A 22,661-nucleotide genomic window follows, 5' to 3' on the forward strand; every position below is an offset into this window, starting at 1 on the left:
TTTTCCCATTTCATCACTGGTAACTGCAGAGCATTAGTTGAATGCAGGATCTGATTACTTACATAAAAATAGTTAGGCCAATTGGCAAGGAGACAGGTACTGAGGGAGAAATGCCAGGGGTAGAAAGCTACTATTATTTTCTTCATCACATTAAAAAGTGCAAAATATTCAGTTTACCACCTAGGCTTAGTAATGCAACTTTATGATCTACATGGGATTCGTTTTAGAAAGAAACAGTAGATTTTTTACTTTGATGATAAAATCTGTCCAATTGGAAAGTCAGTTTCTTCCCCAATCTCAAAATACCCCATCCCTTATATAACTTGAAGTTCCACTGTTAAAGGTAAATTTCTTCACATTTTGAAGGGTTCAGTACCTTAATTTCTTCAACTATCCTTTAGATGAGGAATGACTTATGTTTTATTAGCTGCTATTATACTTAACTAAACAGCTACCATAGTCATTTGTTCCCATGTCAGTTCTACAAATGGATAAGATCAGGATCGGATAAATAAAAATAACACACTTGTATGTACTATTTTTTCAGAATCCAAAGCATTTTTAACCACAATCCTGTAAGGTAGGTAATGCATGTATTATTATAGCCAGTTTTTTCAGATAAGGAAACACATTCAGAGAATTTATTTCATTAAATACAGGGTGACCTTCAAAAACTGTACAGTCTTTGGCTTCAATAATTTTAAACTTTGAGGACACTATTTATTGAGTGCCTATATGTAAAAGTATTCAGGAAATCAAGGGAATCAAATCCCAATCAAGAAAATAATATGTTTTTAATATAAATAAATTAATTCCTGCCTTCAAGCAATCTACCTCATTCTGGGGTATATAAACTTAAAAAAATAAATAAAAAATTTTCAACTATCTTTCAATTTAACTGATATCTACTCTATTCTGTTGTATTTTATGTATTTAATCATTATAGCTCTGATAAGGGGACCATAGGATTTCACCTGACTGCACAGGGGCTTCATACAGGCACACACACACACACACACACACACACACACAAATCAAGAACTACTTGAGTAGAGGGATACAGTAAGCACACATTTAAGGAAACAGAAGCTTATTTGAAAAAAGAGCAATTGGAACTGGGAACTAGAGGAAAGCTTTATGTGGAACCAAAGAACTTAACTGATTTTTCTGCATACCTTTTTCGTACCTTTAAGAAGAGTCAGTCTGGAATTTAGCATTACATATTTTTCTCTATTTTCTGTTGCTCCTCAAAGCCCTGCTATTAATTTAATAGATGATAAATGGTGTAAAAAAAAAAAAAAAAAAGGATAGCTTTTAAAAAGAAGGACTCCAAAACAAACCAACTACTTCAGGATTTTGCTTGGGTCAACGCTTGGATTTATATTCTCTTACTACTGCTGATGGCCAAATTCCATGTTCCTCCAAATTTGTACTGTCCTTTATCTTCCTAAGTGAAAACAACCCAACATGGGACTCAAAACAATTATTGTATTAGTACTCTTAAAACACCATTGTCTCATAAAAATACTGAAAAATCAGAAACATTATCTTAGGAAAGAGTTCCCTCTTTACTCATCCTATACTGTGTGGTGGTAGTAAAGGGCTGAATTTTGGAGAAGAACAGAAATGGTACAGGGAAGACAAAGGCAGACATGTCACATCTAAATAAAGTTTTATTTTGTTTTGATTAGCCCTTTTAAATTATTTGGCTTCTAATTATAGTCACACTTAGATTTTAGCTTACAGTAATTTCCAAAGACCAAGGAGGTAGATAGTACTACTGGAATCATGTATCATAATTTTATTCTTTTTCTTCAATCTTCCTTGTTTCTCTATCACTTACAAAAAAAGAAGGGGAAATTTGATGGGAAAGGGTACAAATATAATACCACCATTCCATTCTACTTTCATTTCCTCTCTCTGCTTTTGGAAACAGCTGCCAAAACCCAGTGCCTAGGCAAGCAATTTGAGAATTAAACAAAAAGGCTAGATCAAGTAGTTTTATTTATAGAGAGTGTGCGTGTGTGCCAACCCAGGAAAAGTGGAAGCATAGCAGAATGCAGGGCACTTGTACCCCTGCTTCTACTTTTGATTAACTCTATCCTGTTTACAATAGTCACCAGAACAAATTATCTCATTTTCATATCGTAAGAATGGAAATAAGGTTAGGTTTCCATTTCTAGAGTAATGAGAGTATTTCACCAAGATGTCCAGGCAAATGTTCTAGATATAAAATTCATCTTTACATAGCCATTCACTGTTTGTGCTATTCATGTTTATTTTAAGCCCTCCTTACTCTGGCTCCCATGAGTATAGTCATTTATGCTAAATTTTCAGTGCTTGTCTCCAATCTATATTTATTGATGATTATTTTCCTTTTTAATTCTTTTTTTTTTCTGGAGTTGAATTATTTCTACTTAATTTTTAAAGGGTGTTGTTTTTTTTTTTAAAGAGACACTTGACAGAATTTTAAAAGTAATCTTACATACATTTTGGTCCCAATAAAATGCTATAAATTCTGTCGAGTCTTCACTATCTTCATTCCTGTCATTTTATTCCAGATTCCATTTCCCTTTTAAAAGTTATACCTTTTTCCCCTGGGTCCTGCTACTTCATTATTTATAAGTAATTTTTAGTTGTTCAGTTGTTTCAGTTGTCTCCAACTTTTTGTGATTTCATTTGGGTTTTCTTGGCAAAAATGCTAGAGTGGTTTGCTATTTCATTCTCCAGATCATTTAACATGTGAAGAACTGATGCTAACAGAGTTAGGTGACTTTCATATGGTCATACAGCTACTAAGTGTCTTAGCCTGATTTGAATTCAGAAAGATGAGTGTTCTTGACTCCCAGCCTATCCTTCTATATATGCTATTCCACCTCGCTGCTCTTCTGCACTTATCCCTTAGTTTGTAGACCATTTATTTGTGTACATGACTTTGTCTCTCATTACATTCTATGAGAGCAAGGACCTTGCCTTATTTATTTTTAGATTTCCTTCTAGGTCAAAAATAAAGGATGTATTCAATAATTATTTCTGAAATGGGATGTTTATTTCATGAGTTAAAATGATCTCTCTCTTGGGATGGAAAATGTCATCCACACCCAGAGAAAAAACTATGGAGACTGAATGCAGACGAAAGCATATTATTTTAACTATTTCTTTTCTTTCACAACATGACTCATATGGAAATATGTTTACAATATAATCATTGTTTACAATGTGTTTACAATATTGTAACACAATAAACAAAATATGTTTACAATGATTATACATGATAACCTATATCAGATTAATTGATATCTTATGGGGGAATGTAGGAAATAAAGGGAGAAAAAAATGAAACTCAAAATCTTACAAAGGTGAATGTTGAAAACTATCTTTACATGTGGGAGAAGAAATGATCTGTTTCCACTGGATATAAGAATTAAAACTGAAAGGAGCATTTGAGTCATCTATTCCAACCTTATGCTTTCCTCATTATAGATGAGAAAATTGATAATAAGAGAGATTAAGTTCTCAAAGATCCCCTAAGAAGCAAGTAAAATCTTGGATTTTAAACCTAATCCTCAAACATAATATTCACCATACTTTCCATTATACCACACTGCTTTTATTCCAAGATTTTGTTTGTTATTTTTACTTTATTAACACATAAAAACATCTTGAAAAGATTTTATGGTTATATATATTATTTAATACAAATAATAGAGTAAATGTGACAAGGAATAGAAGGGAAATGTTAATATAACAACTTTCTTCAGAGATGTCTTTACTATATAAACATATGAATAAAAGGGAAAAGTAAACAAAGCATCCTAGTGCCTGGCCCAAATGAGAGTTGAACAATTGCCTCCCTAAAAAGTTGAAAATGACTAGAATAACTTGTAAAAGTCTAAAGCATTTTTGGAAATTTAGATGTTACATATGTGCTAGCTTGAATTATGCTCTTTTGGTGTCATAGTAATCCTAGTCTCTACTTAATCCTTTATGCGTCTTTGTGTGTATCTCTTGAACAGAGAAAAGGGCCTATGGGTAGTTAGTGCTATTATGGCCAGAGTATCTCAAACCCATTGCACAATCAGGAGGTTTCCTGATTGGTTGTAACAACAATTTGAGATGGGGCACATGAATCAATAGTACCAGGTAGACAAATAACAAAATGCATCTGTAAAGCACATTATGGAAAATTCCATTCTCTTCAGAAAAGATAGGAGAGACCCTCACTGGTAGTTATAAAGAAAACTATACTATACTAGACCTTTTGTTGTTGTTCAGTCATTCAGTCACATGCAAACAAGGATCATACTGTCCATGAGGTTATCTTGGCAAAGATACTAGAATGGTTTGCTATTTCCTACTCCAATCGATTAAGACAACATATGTTATTTGTCCAGATACATAAATAGCTAGTGAGTTTCTGAGGCTGGATTTGAACTTCTAACTTTAGGCCCAATACTCTACCACTGAGCCAGGAAACTTACCCTTATATATAATTTAAAAAATCAAGAACTTTTAAAAAGGATGGTGTTTGGTCATGTCCAACTCTTCATGATCCCATTATTATAGGATTATATATATAGGATTATAATACACCAGTTTGTCCATGGGCAAAAATACTGGAGTAGTTTGCCATTCTCTTTTCCATTACAAGTGATTTATCTAGACTCATATAGATTTTGTCTGAGACCAGATTTGAATTCAAATGTTACTGACTCATCCACTGAGGTACCAAGCTGCTTCTAAGAGTAGGTATAATGAGTTTTGATTAGGAATTAGATTAGGACACACACCACTCCAAAATCAGGTCAAAATGATTTGGACATAAAGAATGATACTATAAAGAAATTAGGAGAACTAGGGATAATTTACCCGTCAGATCTTTGGAAAAGATAGAAATTTATAGCCAAAGGACTAAAGCACATTATGAAAGGCAAAATTAACAACTTTGGTTACATTAAATTAAAAAGTATTTGTACAAACAAAACCAACAGAAACAAGATTAAAAGGGAAGTACAAAGCTGGGGGAAAAGCTTAACATCCAGTATTTCTGATAAAGGTATCATTTCTAAAATATATAAAGAACTGTGTCAAATTTATAAGAATACAAGTCATTTTACAAATGATTAATGATCAAAGGATATAAACAATGTTCAGATGATATTAAAGTCATTTATAGTTATATGAAAAAATGTTCTAAATCACTATTGATTAGAGAAACACAAATTAAAACAACTGTGAGGTATCACCTTACACCTCTCAGATTAGTTATGACCAGGAAAAGATAACGATAAATGTTGGAGTAGATGTGGGAAAACTGGGACATTAATTCCTTGTTGGTGGAGTTGTAAAGTGATCCAATCATTCTGGAGAGCAATTTGAAACGAAACCCAAAGGACTACAAAAGTGTACATATTCTCTGACCCAGCAGTGCCACTATTTGGTCTGTAACTCAAGGAAATTATTAAAGAAAAGGACTTACATGTGCAAAAATGCTTGTAGCACCTCTTTTTGTGGTAGCAAAGAACTGGAAAAGGAGTGGATGCCCATCAATTGGGGAATAGATGAACAAGTTGTGGTGCGAAGGTAATAGAATATTATTGTTCTATAAAAATAATGAACAAGCTGATTATAGAAAGGACTGGAAAGATTTACATGAATTGATGCTGAGTGAAACAAGCAGAACAAGGAATATATTGTACACAATAACAGTAAGAATGTGCAATGATTAGCTATGAAAGGCTTGGTTCTTCTGACTAGTTCAGTAATCCAAAACAATCTCAATAGACTTTGGACAGAAAATGCCATCTGCTTCCAGAAAAAGAACTAAAGAAACTGCATGTAAATCAACACATGCTACATTTACTTCTTTTTTCTGCTTTTTATGTCTCCCATGGTTTTTCCCCTTTGCTTTGATTTTTCTTTCTCAGCATGATTCATAAAGTAATGTGTATTAAAAATAAATAAACTTACTACAATAAAAAATTAGATTAAGAAACAAATATCCCAGTCTCAAAGTAAGCACATTTCTTTTGTGTATAGATTTAAATATTTTGTTTTCTTGCTTAACATAAAAATACACCAAAATATGTATGTTACATGTGTATACAGACACACATGTATGGATTATACATGTATGCCACATATACATTATACACACACAAAAAAAACTTAAAGAAAAAATCTTATAATCTGGAATGTGCAGACATGAGATACAGAAGGGATTTGGAAAAGTAGATGGAAATACCAGAAAGAAGAATACAGATATAGTAAAGGCAAAAGAAGATAGTCACAGGCAAAGAAACAGAACAAGTAATAACAGTAATTCATGTTCACATAGACCATTTGAAGTAGATTCCTTGCAACATCTCTGGTGAGGTGAATACAAATATTATTGCTTTCATTTTTCATACCTTTCAAAAATAATCCTCAAAAGAAGGTTAAACAAGATTCACATAGCTCAAAAAGACAAAAAGTAAAGATTAGAAACCTGTTCTTTTGAATCCAAATACAATGTTATTTCTACTATGTCACAGCTTGCATGTCCAGATTATTTGGATTTGGGTATGACATTTCTGAACTAAGGGAGCCAATGTAGTGAAGTTCTCTTGTCAGTTTCTTACCTTGAGGTGAGGTTTTGTGTTAAAATAAAATAAGGTATTATTTAAATTAGGTACCCCTGGAGCCAAAAGATAAAGTACACTGAACAAATTCCAAACTGAGAAACTGGTACCTTGATCAGTAAGGGTTAGGGCCCAGATTCAGGTCATTCCCAAGTAGATTTCTGTTCTCTTTCCTCTTGCTATTTCAGAGCTAGAAAAATATTTCCAGAGGAGGAAAAAACAGGAATAAAAAAGGAAGGTTTTTTTTTATAGACACTAATTAGAAATAATTGCTAGTCAGATACATCTTGAATAGAACATTATCATTTAATACTGAGAAAAAATACCCAAGAAGCTCACCCAGATAATAATGCCATATATAGTCATATATGGCTAATATTGTATATCAATAGTCTTCAAATGAGAATTAAATAATTAAATAATGGGTTATTACATTTGAAACTACATGTGGACTGAAGAATGGGCTTTAAAAGTCTCTTTTAGATACATCGGGATAATAAATAGTCTATAGATATTTATTAAGCATATAATATGTGCCAGGCATTATGCTAAGCCTTGGAGGTGCAAAGTAAAAAAAAGAAGAGGGGTTCTTACATTCAAGGAGTTTATAATCTGATGGGAAAAGACAATGCAAATAGAGAATAAGTCTCAGTTTTTAAAAATCAATAAATTCAGCACATCAGAAGAGACCACATTTCCTGATAACCCTAATACAGCAATGAGACTTTATTAATAATTATTAGTAGCTACTTATTTAGTAGAAACATTTCCAAAATAAATATGCTATAAAGTGAAAATACATTTAAAAAATGAGAGTCAATTATTTTTATTTTCTTGGGTGTGGGGGTGAAGTATTCTACAACTATGGAAGAAAAAATATCTCATTTTATTGTAATAAAATTTCAAATATCAAATTTAGTCAATTAAGTAGTATTATATTTATAATCAGGAAATTATTAGCACATTTTGAATGTGCTTTCAGGACCATAAATCAGGTTTTTCAAAATAATAGGGGAAAAATAGAGTGAAGACATTATAGACATCCCATAGGTGAAACTTTTTTTTCATAATAAAGTGCTTTTATATTCTCATAGTACTAAATCCACTTAGATGAATTCAAAGGTAGCCCTTAATGGGACTTATCTAAAACTCAACTCTAGAGTAAAAGTTCTATTGGTTTCCAATGTGAACATCTCTGCCAAACAGCAAAGGGATTTATTACCTAAAATGATGAGAAATCTTGAGAGCAAACTCATCTTTACCAAGTCATATTTAGCCAAGGCAATGTGTCTTAACATGGGGTCCTTCAGGCACATAATTAGTCTCTCATAGATATGACAGGCATAATTTCTGCACAAGATTGCTTCTCTGCCTTACTTATGTACTTGAATTAACTTTGTAAGAAAATCAGTTAACTAATTCCACAGTAATAGCTTTTTTTTTTCAAGTAGAGCAGTTAAGATGTCTGTTTCCTCTCCTCCTACCTCTGTTCTGATAGTCTACTGAATACATTTGAATTATTTTAGGGATACATAATTAATTGACAGGCCATAAAAATCACCTGGATGTATTGCAAACTCTAAATCTGAAGCTAGATCTACATAACAAAAAATTAAAAAAATCAAGACAATTATCATTTCAAAATTAATTGGTTGCCCACTATCAGAAACAATAGTCCTTTGCTGTTCAATTTTTCAGTCATTTCTGACTCTTCTTGACTATATCTGGGCTTTTCTTGGCAGAGATACTGGGAGTGCTTTGTTATTTCTTCAGTTCATTTTACAAATAAGGAAACTGAGGTAAAGAGGGTTAAGTGACTTCCCCAGGATCACACAAGTTAAGAAGTGTCAGAGTCTGTATTTGAACTCTCGAAGTTGAGTCTTCCTGACTCCAAGCCCAGTACTTTACCCACTTACCACCTAGCTGTCCTTTTGAACTCCAATGAATCTTCAAAATGTAGGGAGATTACTTGATCAATTTTATTTTGGAGCACTTAAAGAAATTCACAAACATCACTCTTTAATGAACCATTCTTTTAGTGAAAGTTGGAGAGAAAGAATGGTAGAGTGGGATAAAGCATTAGCTCTTGAGTCAGGCTATCCAAATTCAAAGTTTACCTCTGATTTATTATTTGTGTAAACTTTAGCAAATCAAATTCCTGTTTTTCCATCTATAAAATGAGGAACATGAACTAGTTAACCTCTAAGATCCCTTTTAGTTCTCTATGATCTTATCTTTTAGAGTTGAGAGAGGGAATAGGAAGGAGAAAGGGTCAAATCAAAAATAAATGTCCTACTTGAAAGGAAAAAAAAATTTCATAGTTTTGTAGATTTAGAATTAGCAAGGACTTGATGTGTAGATATCTATTATGAATCTTAAACACTTGAATAGAGATTTTGATTCTTCAGATAAGTATCTGTTATCTAAGAAGGTTAAAAGGAGTGTCCTGAGAGAATAAGAAGAGGTCTGGAAGGATAATGAATAGGGCAAGAGAAAATGAAGTTATAATAGTTCAAGTTGAGCTTTCTGTTGCATAGAGGACTATGAAAAAAACAACAAGCAATATTGGGATTCCAGACACCAGTGGAAAACACATAAAAATGTAGGGAAGGGTAGGTCAGGGAAATGAGCCAAAATGAACTTATACTTCACCATTTTAGTTCAGAACAGCTCTGCCTATAATGATTATTTTCATTATATATTTGTTCTTGACTTTAGTTTTACTATATGGGCACAAAATGAAAAACACAGAAAGCTTTCCACCTCTTTTCTGGCAGCAGAAAGATAATGAGTAGTATTTAAGAATGTATATAATAGCAATTTTAATGATCTCCCTCCATGCTTATGTACTATACCACCTAAAATGATGATTTCCCATTGGCTGTACCCTAAAGATAAGCAGATGTTTCCAATTGATTTGCAGATGAAACCTTATTTATATTTTGTCTTTCCCATTAGAACTTAAACTTATTTTTGTGATGGCAACAAACTGGATACTGAGTGGATGTCCAATTATTGAAGAATGGATGAATAAATTATGGTATATGAATGTAATGGAATATTATTGATCTATAGAAAATGATGAGCAAACTGATTTCCGAGAAGCCTAGAAAGACATAAATGACTGTTGTTGAGTGAAGGGAGCAGAACCAGGAGAACACTGACACTTACAGCAAGATTATGTGATGATCAACTATGACAGATTTAGCTTTTCTCAGCAATGAGGTGAACCAAGAAAATTCCAACAGATTTGGGATGGAAAATGCCATCTATATCCTGGGAAAGAATTATGGAAACTGAATATGGATCAAAGCATATTACTTTCACTTTTTTTTTGTTTTGTTTTGTTTTGTTTTGTTTGTAGTTTTTTTCCCTTTTGTTCTAATTTTTCTTTCACAACATAGCCAATATGGGAATAAGTTTAAAATGACTGTACATGTATAATTATATTAGATTACCTGATGTCTTGTAAAGGAGGAAGGGAGAAAAGCAAGGAAGGAAAAATGATACTCAAAATGTTACAAAAATGAGTATTAAAAAGTATCTTAACATGTGATTGGAAAAATTTCCAATTTTGGGGGGAGAAAGAATTTCAGCTCCTTTAGATCAGGACTCTTTTAACTTTCTATTTCTCCTCTTAGAACTTAGCAGAGTGTTTTGCACATATTAACCATTTCATAAAGGCCTTTTCATTCCTTCATTCCATCTTTTCTAAATTTGTGTGATCACCCACAATAACAAAGCCAGCATCATGGTAGGGAGCAAGCAGAAAAAATTAAGGCAAACAGAGATTAACTTGTCCAGGGTTACTCAGCTAGTCAAGATCTGAGGTCATACTTGGCAATCTTCTTTCTAAGTCCAGACTCCCTTTAACACAGTATTTCGTCTTCAAATGTTTATACTAACCTGTGATTTAGTTTCAGTCATGCTTTTCTTAACAATAGATTTCACAGAAAAAGGAATGGGTATATTTATATTTTATAGGCTCACTTCACTTGAAGTCATTAACTTTTCCTATGAAAACATTGTATTAAACAAAAAAGATTATAAAAGTTGGGAGGCAGTTGCTTAGAATTAAAGGAATGGTGTTAAAGTGGACAATTAATTGCACAACCTTGCCAAAAGGTTTTACAGTATTATGTAAGAATTATTTTCATATCAATGATGTTTTTGAGAAAAACCATGTCTTGCAAGCAAATTTTATGAAAAAATATGTGTATATTTCCTAAAATACATTCATATCCATTAAAATCCCTAAAGAAAGAAAAAGCTCTTAATTTTTCTTAGCTCTCAAATTCTCTACTAAAAGCTTTATACTCCTCTAGTCTCATTCAAGGAATATGACAAGATCTCTTTCCAAGATAGATGATAATCTACATAACCCTGAACTGGTAAAGGACATATCTGAAATATTACTTAGGATGATGGATAGTTAAAAAACTTTACTCTAAAAACAGATACATACATAATAGAGAAGTTATTTGAAAATAGATGAAAAGTGGGAAGTATCCTCTACTTCATAAATATTATGATCACAATTCATAGCGTGAAAACTCATTAGTGAATTTCATATGAATACATTACCAACACACACCATAAATGAGTTTTCCATTTCATTCTACTTAGTGTTGACAACAGTGGTAATATGACATTTTACATTTCTCTGTTGAATCTCAGTGGTTTCATCTGTGTCACATATTTCTGAGGATGACAATTTGAATAAGGCACATTTATAGTCATGGTGATGATGCGGATGCTGATAATAATGATGATCATAATCATGATGATGATGATGATGATGTTTAGTCATTTTTTCAGTCATGTCTAATTTTTAGGACCCCTTTTAGGGTTTTCTTGGCAAAGATATTGGAATGGTTTTCTATTTCCTTGTCTGAGGCTGGATTTGAACTAAGAAGAGGAGTCTTTCTAACTCCAGGCCCAGCACTCTATCCATTGTATATCTAGTCACCTCTATAATCACTAAGACAATATGATAAATCAGGGAAAATGCAGGGCTTGGAGTCCAAATGCCTAGCTTCAATTCCAAGCTGTGCCTCTTACCACTTTTGTATACCAGAAAAGTCACTTTAATGGGACTATTGCTTCATTTGTAAAATGAATAGATAAACTCTAGATCATCTCTAAGGTACCCTCCAGTTCTAATTCTATAGTCCTATAATCTTAATAACTATGTGAACTGTTAGTGAAAAACAGATCGACTTTCTTTGAGTAAATCATACTGTCAGCTTGATTTTAAATGGTATTGAGGACCATCACCAAAGACAAATTAGGTTATGTTTGAAACACAGTTAAGAAAGGAAGATAGATGTTAATATTTGGCAGAGAAAACTTTGATAAAGTAGTGCTGCTCAACCCTGACCCCCTACCATATAACAAAAATAATGAGGCAAAGTAGTGTGATTTTCTTAATGTCTTTTTCTAGTAAAGCAATTCAATATCCCATTGACTGTTTAATTTTAAATGAATATATGCTCTAGTCACATCCTGGAAAAATCAGATAATGACTACTCTCAATATAAATTAAGCAGACATTGTCACCAAAGTCATAATAGACATTAATCAGATCATTCTGCTAACCAAGAAAAGGACTATATATAAAGTAAAACTATAAGATAATGAGTCCAATAGTCACTGAAAACTGTCTAATTATGCAACTTTCCTGTATATTTCCTTTGTTTATTGTTTATATTTGGAAGAAATATGAATTTCATTGTTTCCTTTATATCTGGAAAAAAAAACTTGTATATATTGTACTGGAATTTGCCTCACTTCCAAAATATTTATGTTAATTTTCTATAATAGGCTAAATGGTATTTAAGAGCAAAAAGAAATGAAGCATCAGGACAAATAATCCAGATAAATCATATAGTAATTGCCTATTTGGAATCTCAACAGAACTATGGAAAAAGAAAATTTGACTTTATATTATCCATGAAATCCCTTCAGTTTTTAACTCATTAGATAAAACATTTTGTGGAACACAGTTTTGAAAAAAAATATTTATACCTTCTTCCCTTGACTGTCAAAAGAATTACCAAACCATTCCAAATAAATAGTTATCCACTATTTAAAAATAAATTCTAGAGAAAATTTTTGATCTTCCCTTAAAGGAATTCCTTTTTCAATTTCACCTAAATCCCACCTGCTCCATCTTTATTCCATACTTTAATCTACCTCCTTCCACAGAAATGAAGAAAAGTTGTTTAACTTGATTTTATCAATATTCTTTTATGTAATTAAATAAGAGAAATGGTTTCCACATTATTTCATCAGTATTGTTAATAGTGTCATTCAATCATTTCAGTAGTGTCCAACTCTTCATCTGGTTTTTTTTTTTTTTGCCATATTCTTGGCAAAGAACTGGAGAAGCTTGCCATTTCTTTCTCCAGTTTACAATCATACAGCAAATATTTGAGGCCAAATTTGAGTTCAGATCTTACTGACTCCTGGTGCATTTATCTAATGCACCAACTAGGTACTCTTTTGTCAGTACTAACAATGGCCAAATTTTGTTGTTGTTGCTCTTCACCCTTCTTTTTGAAGAGGACCAGTGACAGCATAGTATGATGTCTTGACTCACTCATGTATTGGATTTAAGTGAGACAGAATCACAGTTATCAACCTCACTCTTCCTTCCAGAATAATTGAAGTCCATTGACAAAACAGAAATCAAGAAGACTAGCAATGGTCCAACAAAAAGTAAATGACCTTACCATCTTTGATGTGTGATCAAGCTTTTAGCATTCTATTAAATTCTTTACAGAATCATAATCCTTGTGAAAAAGTAAAAAGTTCCTTCTGACAGTAAATAATTTTAATCATCATCATCACTACTATCATCATAATTATAGTATTTTAAATTTTGTGAAGTACTTTCTTTTGTTTAATGCCTACCATAATACAGTGAGGTAAGTACTCATAATAAGAGGAAAGGTTTTAAAATATTATTGGCTGAGAGATAACTTAGAAACTGTCAAATCTAACCATCTCAATTCATAGATAAGGAAACAGAGACCCAAAGAAGTCAAATAATTTGAACAAAATGATGCAAGTAGTTAGATCCACAGCTAGAAATTGCTTTTCTCTTTTGCTGTTCTTTCTACTATTTCATTTAGCAAGTTGCCTGGTATATATTCTTATACTTATAAAAACAACCATTACAGCAGCTTATACTGTGAAAAATGTCCCATATCAGTAGAATGTGATAAGCCAAAAGTTAGGGAAGACATAGTTTGGGTACAAACTTTCTTTGAAAATGGGTCTCCTACTTTTTCATCATCAGTTAAGATAGTAAAGACCATCATTTATTCATGCCATCCTCTTTCTAGTTGAAAATTATACCATAATAAGATTTCCATGAACTCTTCAAGGTGGATGGAGTAAGCAGAGCCAACAAAAGAATGGAAACAATGACTACACTAATACAAATGGAAACCACAACAAAATAAAAAATAAATCAATGTCTCAAAAAGAGATAATGGAAGTCACTTTCCCCCCACACATCTTTTATAAGCGGGAGAGCTAAAAGTATGGGATATTATATATAATAGACTTTTTTGATAATTAATGAATCCTACTGGGTTTTTTCTCATTCTATTTTTTTTTTTAAATAAATCTTTGCTATGAGGGAGTCCTCTCTAAAAGGAGAAGGGGAGAGATATTAGGAAATTAAAAAAAAAAGAAAAATATATTAATAAAATGTATTCTTAAAAATTATACCATGTAGCCAAACCATCATTAAACATTAGAAATCATATTTTGAAATATTTCTTAGAATTTTTTTTCCTAAAGTGTTCTACTTATAGTGTCTTGTTCTATTTGAATAGCAAATAACTGCAACTCACGTCCAATATCTGGCCTCAGCTTTTTGTCATATTCTCTTAGCAACTTGTTGAGTATAAGAGTCACATCGGTGTCTTGAGTTTTTGGAGCAAGGACCCACTTCTGATTATAAGACAGATCTTCATACTCATCATCTTCAATCTTTCTAGACCTGTAATAAAAAATTGAGGCACTTAAATGTAATATAGCCATTTCATTCCATGTTGATGAGTCTTACATTTTTTTTAGTCTGTGAGCCATTTGAGGAGAAAAATAGAAGGAATAAGAAAAGTAAATCATGGCTACCACTCATTCTATCAGCTGCTGTATTCCAGTCAAAGAGGAAGGGAAGACTTCACAGGATGGATGGAAAAATGGGAATGCTCAAAACTTTTCTATCTCCTTTTAGTGAATTATTGTAAGTAAATAATGTACATATTGTACATACTGTAAATAGTGAGTAAATAATGACCAGAACACAACTATTGGAAGAAATTATCTTTGAAAGATGACCACTGAAACAGATAACCCATGGAACACTTTAGGATACTGACCACCACTATTTTTCTGTACTGCCATTTGAAAGCCAGTGTTTGAGAATTCAATCAGACTAAAGTGAGCTCCAAAAGAATAACAACTTCTAGGAGCATTTTGCAGAGTTTTTCAGCTACAATTTTGATTGTTTTTCACCCAAAGACAACATTTATTGCTGAAGCTAAGAATAGTTTGCTCAGGCTTACCAATTGAAAATAATTGGGTAAACAGTTTCACTTCATTACTTCTCCCTGCCACTGAAATCACAGAATTTATGCAGATATCCTTATGTTATAGAATAAGCATTTTCCCCCTCTCAGACTTCTTCATAATAGCTAACTTGTAATAGAATTCTTGGGTAGGTGAAAATGTTCTTGCAGCATTACTTTGCCTTCCAACACACAATCTGATTTATCTCTTGCACAGAAGGCTAATATTAAAAATTTTATACATTTTGATCATTTTGGTCCATTAATAAATGAATATCTCCTCAAAAGAAGACTCCACTAGACTTTCAGAATACATTGTGCTGTATAGGTTAGTACGGTGAATCAGCTGAACACATATTCCATTCATTCTAACTCCATGCAGCCTTATTCATTAATTGACTATTATGTGCCAAGCCCTTGGCTGTGGATAAAAAGACACAAATAATATATCCTCTGCCCTTACGAAGCTTGATTTCTAAGGAGGAAAAGTGAGTGAGATCCAACAAAAATAAATCAGCAACTACAAGAAAATATGAAGGTGGTAGAGGTCATCAATAACTGAGGGTAGAAACCACAAAAGGCTTCTTACATATTGAAGGAACCTAAGTATATATGGAAAATAATCTCAGAGTGCTGATCAATTAAAAATTTAATAATGTAGGGCTTAAAAACAGTAGATTTTCTATTTCTTAAAGTATGTATTTTCAAATGGATTTCCATTTAGTACGTACAAATAGATGGAAAAAGGATATATATATATATATATTTAATTTGGAGTTGATTTTTGTTTTCTTTCCCAAAACTTATGCATGTATGTATGTGCATGAGTATGTACATGCATGTGTGTATGTGTGTGTTCTTATACAACATGGAATTAAAAATAGTAATTGGGGATCAGGTGGATTTTTCTTTAGTTATAGTTGTCTGATATTATTTTATTTAGACTTTGTCTATGGAAGATTTCATAGCTTCCTCATCTTAAGACATATATTCACATAACTGTATTTGCTTTATACATGTTAATAAACACAATTATAATTGACAGAACTGTCTGTAGTTCAGTCATACATAGTTAAGGCACAGTCGAGTAGTGCCATGGAATAGAAAAGTCACACCATATGACTAATAAACAATGAATGTATTTATGTGTATATATATATATGTACATACATGTATGTATAAACATGCTTTAAAATACAATATATGGCATTCTTTAAAATGTCATATATCATACTTTTAAAGCAAAATCATTTTATGAATTTAAGCTTACTTAGGTGAGCATTTAAAACAAGTTTTTATTCCCTGATCTCAGGTTTACTGAACATTGGTTATGACACTTCTAATATCTGATGGATGATTTGAGGGATTTGGCCAAGGACTGGAAAATGGCCAGACATAAGATACAAAATATAAACTATTTAAATAAAACACATAATTTCAAGTTGACTATTGTGCTGAACACTCTTTCTATATATTTTAAATAATAGTATTAAATTTATAAGTATGCTCTACCTTTAAAATGGATATTGTTACTATTATTTAAGAATATTCATTTTATCATTTCATAGAAAGCAAGAGGATACATGATCTAGTGGTTGGGATGAATATAGTGATTTAGGATGTCATTAACCAAGTAATCCCTGAAGAGATTAGAAGATCCTGAAAGGATGACAGACTTACAGAACAATCTAGTCCAATACCCTTATGTTATAGATGAAGAAGCATGTTCAGAGAAAATAGTTCAGTCAACAATACGTAGTAAGAATCTGAATCCAAGGTGAGCTTTAAACCCAGATTCCTTTGCTTCAAAGCCAAGTCTCTTTCCACTGTATCATAAGAACATTTCTCAGAGGATTGGCTGGGAAAATGGGAGTTCTACTTTTCTTTCTTTTCCTTCTTTCTTCTCTCTTCTCCTTCATTATACTAATGAACAAACACATGTCTGTGTATCATCCACACCAGTCAAAGTAAATTTATTTTAACTATATCTTTGGTCAGTTTTGTATGGATTATATAGTTATATATATTATTATTATAATAATTATATATATATTATATAGGGTATATAGTAACATATATTATTATGTGTTTTTTAGAAGTTATATAAATATAGCTTTAGTCTCTTAAAAGTTCTACTAAGATAATACTTACTATATAGTAAGCCTCATTCTCCCTCTGGTGGTGAGGAGAAAGAGTAAGTTATCATAAAACTTTGGGGAGTCATTCTCAAAGTGTCTATTTGTGTCTGTGTGTATATTCATTCGCTTGCAAGCGCATGTTGGAAAAGGAAAGAGACATAATTGAGACAGTATAGAAAAGAAGCAAGAATAAGTCTTTCCTTCCAAATTCACAATAATATATATAATTATCATATGACTGCTGAATTGTAATTGAATCTGTGTAGCTCTACATAATGGCAGTCTTTGTATTTGATTTTTCCTGCTACAAAATCAGCCAGGACTGTTTACCTCCCTAACCCAGTTACTCATAACAGGTGTATTGACTTTTTTGAGGAAAAAGTTAAGCCTTTTCCAAAGTTTGATCCAAAGCCAAAGGAAGGTTTCCCCTAAAGGGAGGCTTCCCCCAAAAGAAGACTGAGTTGATGGGAGGGAAGAAACTAGAGGACAAAATATGAACAGTAAGGAAGTACTCCTTGGAAGGAATATCTGAAATGCACTTACCAGGTTTTCTGAATTGGGCTTTGTCAGAAACAGAAGAAAGAATTGTTCTTGTTATGTACTCCTAGGATTTAACCTTGCTCTAGTCTTGTCTAGTAAAATCTTGCTAGAAATTACAAAGGATGGCTATTGGTGGCCAGAGATGAGTAATGAAAGTAAGAAAATTAAGCAACCTAATGTCAAGTAGATTATGTACATTCTTAAATTGTGCTCTATTATTTCTCTTTGGCTATTAAACACCATTTGTGTAGTTTGTGGTCTTTAAAAATTAAATGAGTAATTAAAAGTTAGTAATATGTTCTCACCATCAATTGACTGCTGAATACAGAATTTGTTTTAATATATTACATCAACTATAAAACCATAGACAACAATGGAGCATCATTTGTAAAAACAACAATCAAAGAATCCTTCAAAATCAGATCAGATCTTGGCTTTTCTCAACTATAACTAAGGTGTTTGAGATTGTAGTTTACTTTTTTTATAATAGTCAAATGACTTTACATTAAGATGTCAAGGGCCAGGCCTGGAGAGACTTACACGAACTGATGCTGAGTGAAATGAGCAGGACCAGGAGATCATTATATACTTCAACAACAATACTAGATGATGACTAGTCCTGATGGATCAGGCCATCCTCAGCAACAAGATCAACCAAATCATTTCTAATGGAGCAGTAATGAACTGAACTAACTATACCCAGAAAAAGAACTCTGGGAGATGACTAAAAACCATCACATTGAATTCCCAGTCCCTATATTTATGCACACCTGCGTCTTTGATTTCCTTCACAAGCTAATTGTACAATAATTCAGAGTCTGATTCTTTTTGTACAGCAAAATAATGTTTTGGTCATGTATACTTATTGTGTATCTAAGTTATATTTTAATATATTTAACATCTACTGGTCATCCTGCCATTTGGGGGAGGGGTGGGGGGTAAGAGGTGAAAAGATTGGAACAAGAGGTTTGGCAATTGTTAATGCTGTAAAGTTACCCATGTATATATCCTGTAAATTAAAGGCTATTAAATAAAAAAAAAAAAAAAAAAAAAAGATGTCAAGGGCCCTTCTTCCCTGCTTCCTGTCCCAAGCTGTGAATGAAAGAAGAGACAGTAGACATCTTTTCTAAGGAATTTCTAGTAAAGAGAAGTATTCAAAAGTGGCTACTAACAAATGTTTAAAAGAAAAAGACTGGTGTGATAAGTTATAAAAGAAACTTAAATGTCAGATGTTTTTATTTATGTTTCATACTAATTCCAAAAAACTCTAAATCTCTCTCCAGAGGAATACATAAAGAAGTAATCATTCTGATATGATGTAGAACATATACCTAAAACTAACACAAAAGATTCAAGTGGAAGAACAAAGCCTTAACTACAGAATCTTAGAGAAAAATCCTTCCCTTCCTCATATACAAAATGTCATATTTTCCCTCAGAGACATAGAAATATTTGAAAATTCAGTTGAATTAGATAAAAATGAAAACTGTCATTTTGTATAAGACCTTATTTTAATGGCCTTATCCCAGGAACCTCCACAAAACTTAGTCAAGTAAATTTTATAGAAATCAGTTTGTCTTAGAAGGGGGCAATTTGGAAAGGTCTATGAAATCCATAGTTTAAGTCATATATATGAATAGAGAAAGTGTTGAGGAAAGTTTTTATAGGTAGAAGTAGGAATAATAATCGATGTTTTTCTGTCTGCCTCAGGTAGACTCTCTGTCCTCTCCACCTCAATGGTGAACTTTTAGGAAGAAGTGGACAAGATTACCCTAAGACAGGTGAATGGTTATCTTTCTCACTGGAGGAATGCCCACACAATGGAGAGCATGGGGAATACAATATTCAATAGAATAAATTCCAGGAGTACAATATTCAACAAACATTATATAAAGAGAATCAGAGAAAAATCAACCTAAATACACTTCTCAACTAGATTTTACTTCAAAATATAACTATAACATGCTATTCTCTGTCTCCCTGTGTCTGCCTCCACAAAAGCACAAGTCAATGGACAGAGAATCAGACATTTTTCCCTTCCTTCACAGCGAAATCTTAGCTTTCATGAAAGACAGAAAGGAGACATATGTCTCAATGATAAGGTTTCCTGTGAGTCACTGGTTGAATATTCCTTTTGAGGAAAAACATAAAAAAATTGATATTACACCTGCATTTTGGGGAAGACAGGCAAATGGGGATTTTTTTTCGGGGGGGGGGGAGAGCTAAATCTTGCTTCCTGTGGCAGAAACATGGAATAACTTTAGTCCTATTGAAGTTTTTGTTTGTTTTTAAATATTGCCAGAATCATTTATGATGAAATTTTATAGACAGAAATTAATGAATAATAAAAATCAGTTTCTGCCAATAAAATGGAATATTTCTTCCTCAGTGCTTTTTAGAGATTACTCCAATTCTCCAAATGAAATTCAGAATTTCAGAATGTGACAACTTAAACATATATGTGGTGTGGAGGAGTAGCTAGATAATTTTTTTCTTGGGGGAGGGGGAAGGAAATTCTACCATCCCCATGTTTGGCTTTGAAATTGCACTGTAAAGGTGGCTCTAGCATCAGAAATTCTAGCCAAATATTTAAGCATTATGATATTTACAGAAATCACAGTGAAGGAAACACCCGCTGGCGTCATAAAAGGGTTGTCCTGCTGACTCCACCTGTGATGGAACTAAGACTCTCTCTGTCTCTCTCTGTCTCTGTCTCTCTCTCTTTCTCTCTCTTTCTCCCCCCTCTCTCGATATATAAGAAAATTCGTTGCAATTACTGCAGTATGAGTTTAACCTTTCTGCTATTTTCCAGTTTACTAGGAAGAATTCACTTCTAATTTTGTTAGTTTCTTACTATAGTCAGATCAGGACACATAATTCTCTCTATGAAGGAGATACAGAATATGCCTACACTAGGAATCTTATTCCTTCCTTGGCATATGTAATAGCATTCCTCCCAGAATAGGGAAAGAAGGAACAGGGAGGGAGAACCCTGAGGGAAACGTATTGAGTGTATTCGGGGACAACCGGCAAGGGAAACACCTCAGAAAAAGGTTGACTCCCCTTTCTTTCCCCTGGAATTCAAATTAGGACAGAGTTGTCGGTCCATTTTTCTCCTATCTGGGAGAACTAAATGACCAGGGATCGGGATAGAATTTTAGAGGCACCTACAGACTTTTCCTGCAGGTCTCTGGAAGGGGAAACCAAGTACTAGCTGCTTATTTATACTGGGCTGTTCAAACCCCTAAATCCTTTCTCCATTTTTGCAAGTCAAGTAATCCAGAAGTCGGAAACATTGTGAGCCAACGTTGCAGTTGACTCCCTTAGGAAGGTGATGAATTTGGAAAAGAGTGATGGGATGTTGAGGAGATTTTTGTTTTTTCCTAAATGAAGAATTGATCTCCATACACTCCAGTCAACGAGCAGGGTTACAATATTCAATCTAAAACCACTAATGTGGCACAACAGATCCACGGATTACAGTCAGTGTTTCCCTCTGGTTCCACTACCACCTCTTACCCCAAACCCTCCACACCCTTCTTCTAGGGATAGTTCTTTCACCAGATGACCGCCGGAAAACATCACCCTCGGGAAAGCCCGAAACTAGTCGCCTGGAGCAAGCTTACCGTGCGTGGAGGCCGGAGAGGAGGCAGAAGAGCACCAGCAGTTTAGGAGCCATGGTTTAACTAATGTTGCTTTTCAGATAGATGGAGCTGGGTGCGAGAAATGCTGCAGAATAATCCTGAACCGAGAGATAGTGAGGAGCCAAGGAGGGAAGCAGCGAGGTGATAATCAGAGTAAGGGAAAAGAGGGGAAGTGAGTCCGTTGTTGGGGGAAGTCTGTGCACACCCCCTGTTTCCTCTCTGCCGCTCCGATCACCTTGCTTGACAAGACCGGGACTCAGTTTTCTCGATGCAAGAGCAGACAGGGCTTCCTTGGATCTGACAGGTGTGAAGGGTCTACAGAAGCTTCCGCCCTTTCCTTCTAGCCCTTCCAGCCTCCCCACCCCCCAGCCCTCTGCTTCGCTAGCCTTCCCACTGCCCCACAACAGTCAGTCAATAGTATTTCCTATTTCCCTGCAGGACATGAACCCAGAGTACAGGAGCAAGCCCTAAGAAGATTCCCCAGGCTCCTGGGAGTCGGGCAACTGGGGCGCCAAGTCCAGAGGTGAGGCACCTGTTCTCCACCAGGCAGGAGAAGCAGCTGGGACTGCGGGAGACGAAGAAGACACTAGCAGCGGTTGCAGTGCTAACAACAGCAAGGCGCCAGCATCCAAAATCAGCGAGGGCAGCCCGCCACAGACCCACACGCAACCAGGTCCCCAATAACACCTTGGCTCACAGCTCGGGCCAACAGGTATTCCCTGAAGGAGCGGAATTGCCGCCTGGTGGACTTGTCTTTAGAAGTGAGGATGCTGGCAGGCAGGCGCGCGCTCGCGCGCTCACACACACACACACACACACACACACACACACACACACTTAAAAAAAAAAAAAAGATTTTTCTCCTGCAAGCCGCGCTCCCAAAGCAAAATATAGACACCTCTCCCACTGAGATTCAATCTGTATTAATGAGTCTGTCTCCTAAGAAAGGAATACAGCAGCCTCTATTGCCAGGTTCACTAGGTTGGTAACATCCTAAGCAACCTGGGGGATGGAGTTTGCTTTCATCTCCAATAGATTCTTGAAAGAAGTGGTTGTCAGCTGCTCATTCATAATCCCCCTGAGGCGGGCACCAATGCAGTAAATAATCTGAACATTTGGCTGGGGGGGAGGTCA

General features: G+C 34.0%; 1 protein-coding gene across 1 annotated transcript in view; it reads right to left on the reverse strand.

The window, feature by feature from the left end:
- LOC111719992 (gamma-aminobutyric acid type A receptor subunit gamma3) overlaps positions 1-22,298 on the reverse strand; it is a 462,401-nt gene extending 440,103 nt beyond the window's left edge. The window contains exons 1-2 of the mRNA XM_031959095.1: positions 21,510-22,298; positions 14,486-14,634 (exon numbers count right to left, since the gene is read on the reverse strand). Of these exons, the coding sequence (XP_031814955.1) occupies positions 14,486-14,634; positions 21,510-21,562 (202 nt within the window). The 5' untranslated portion in view covers positions 21,563-22,298. The remainder of the gene's footprint in view (positions 1-14,485; positions 14,635-21,509) is intronic.
- Positions 22,299-22,661: the final 363 nt, after the last annotated feature.

This window comes from Sarcophilus harrisii, chromosome 3 (assembly GCF_902635505.1).
Source record: "Sarcophilus harrisii chromosome 3, mSarHar1.11, whole genome shotgun sequence".
NCBI classification, from domain to species: domain Eukaryota; kingdom Metazoa; phylum Chordata; class Mammalia; order Dasyuromorphia; family Dasyuridae; genus Sarcophilus; species Sarcophilus harrisii.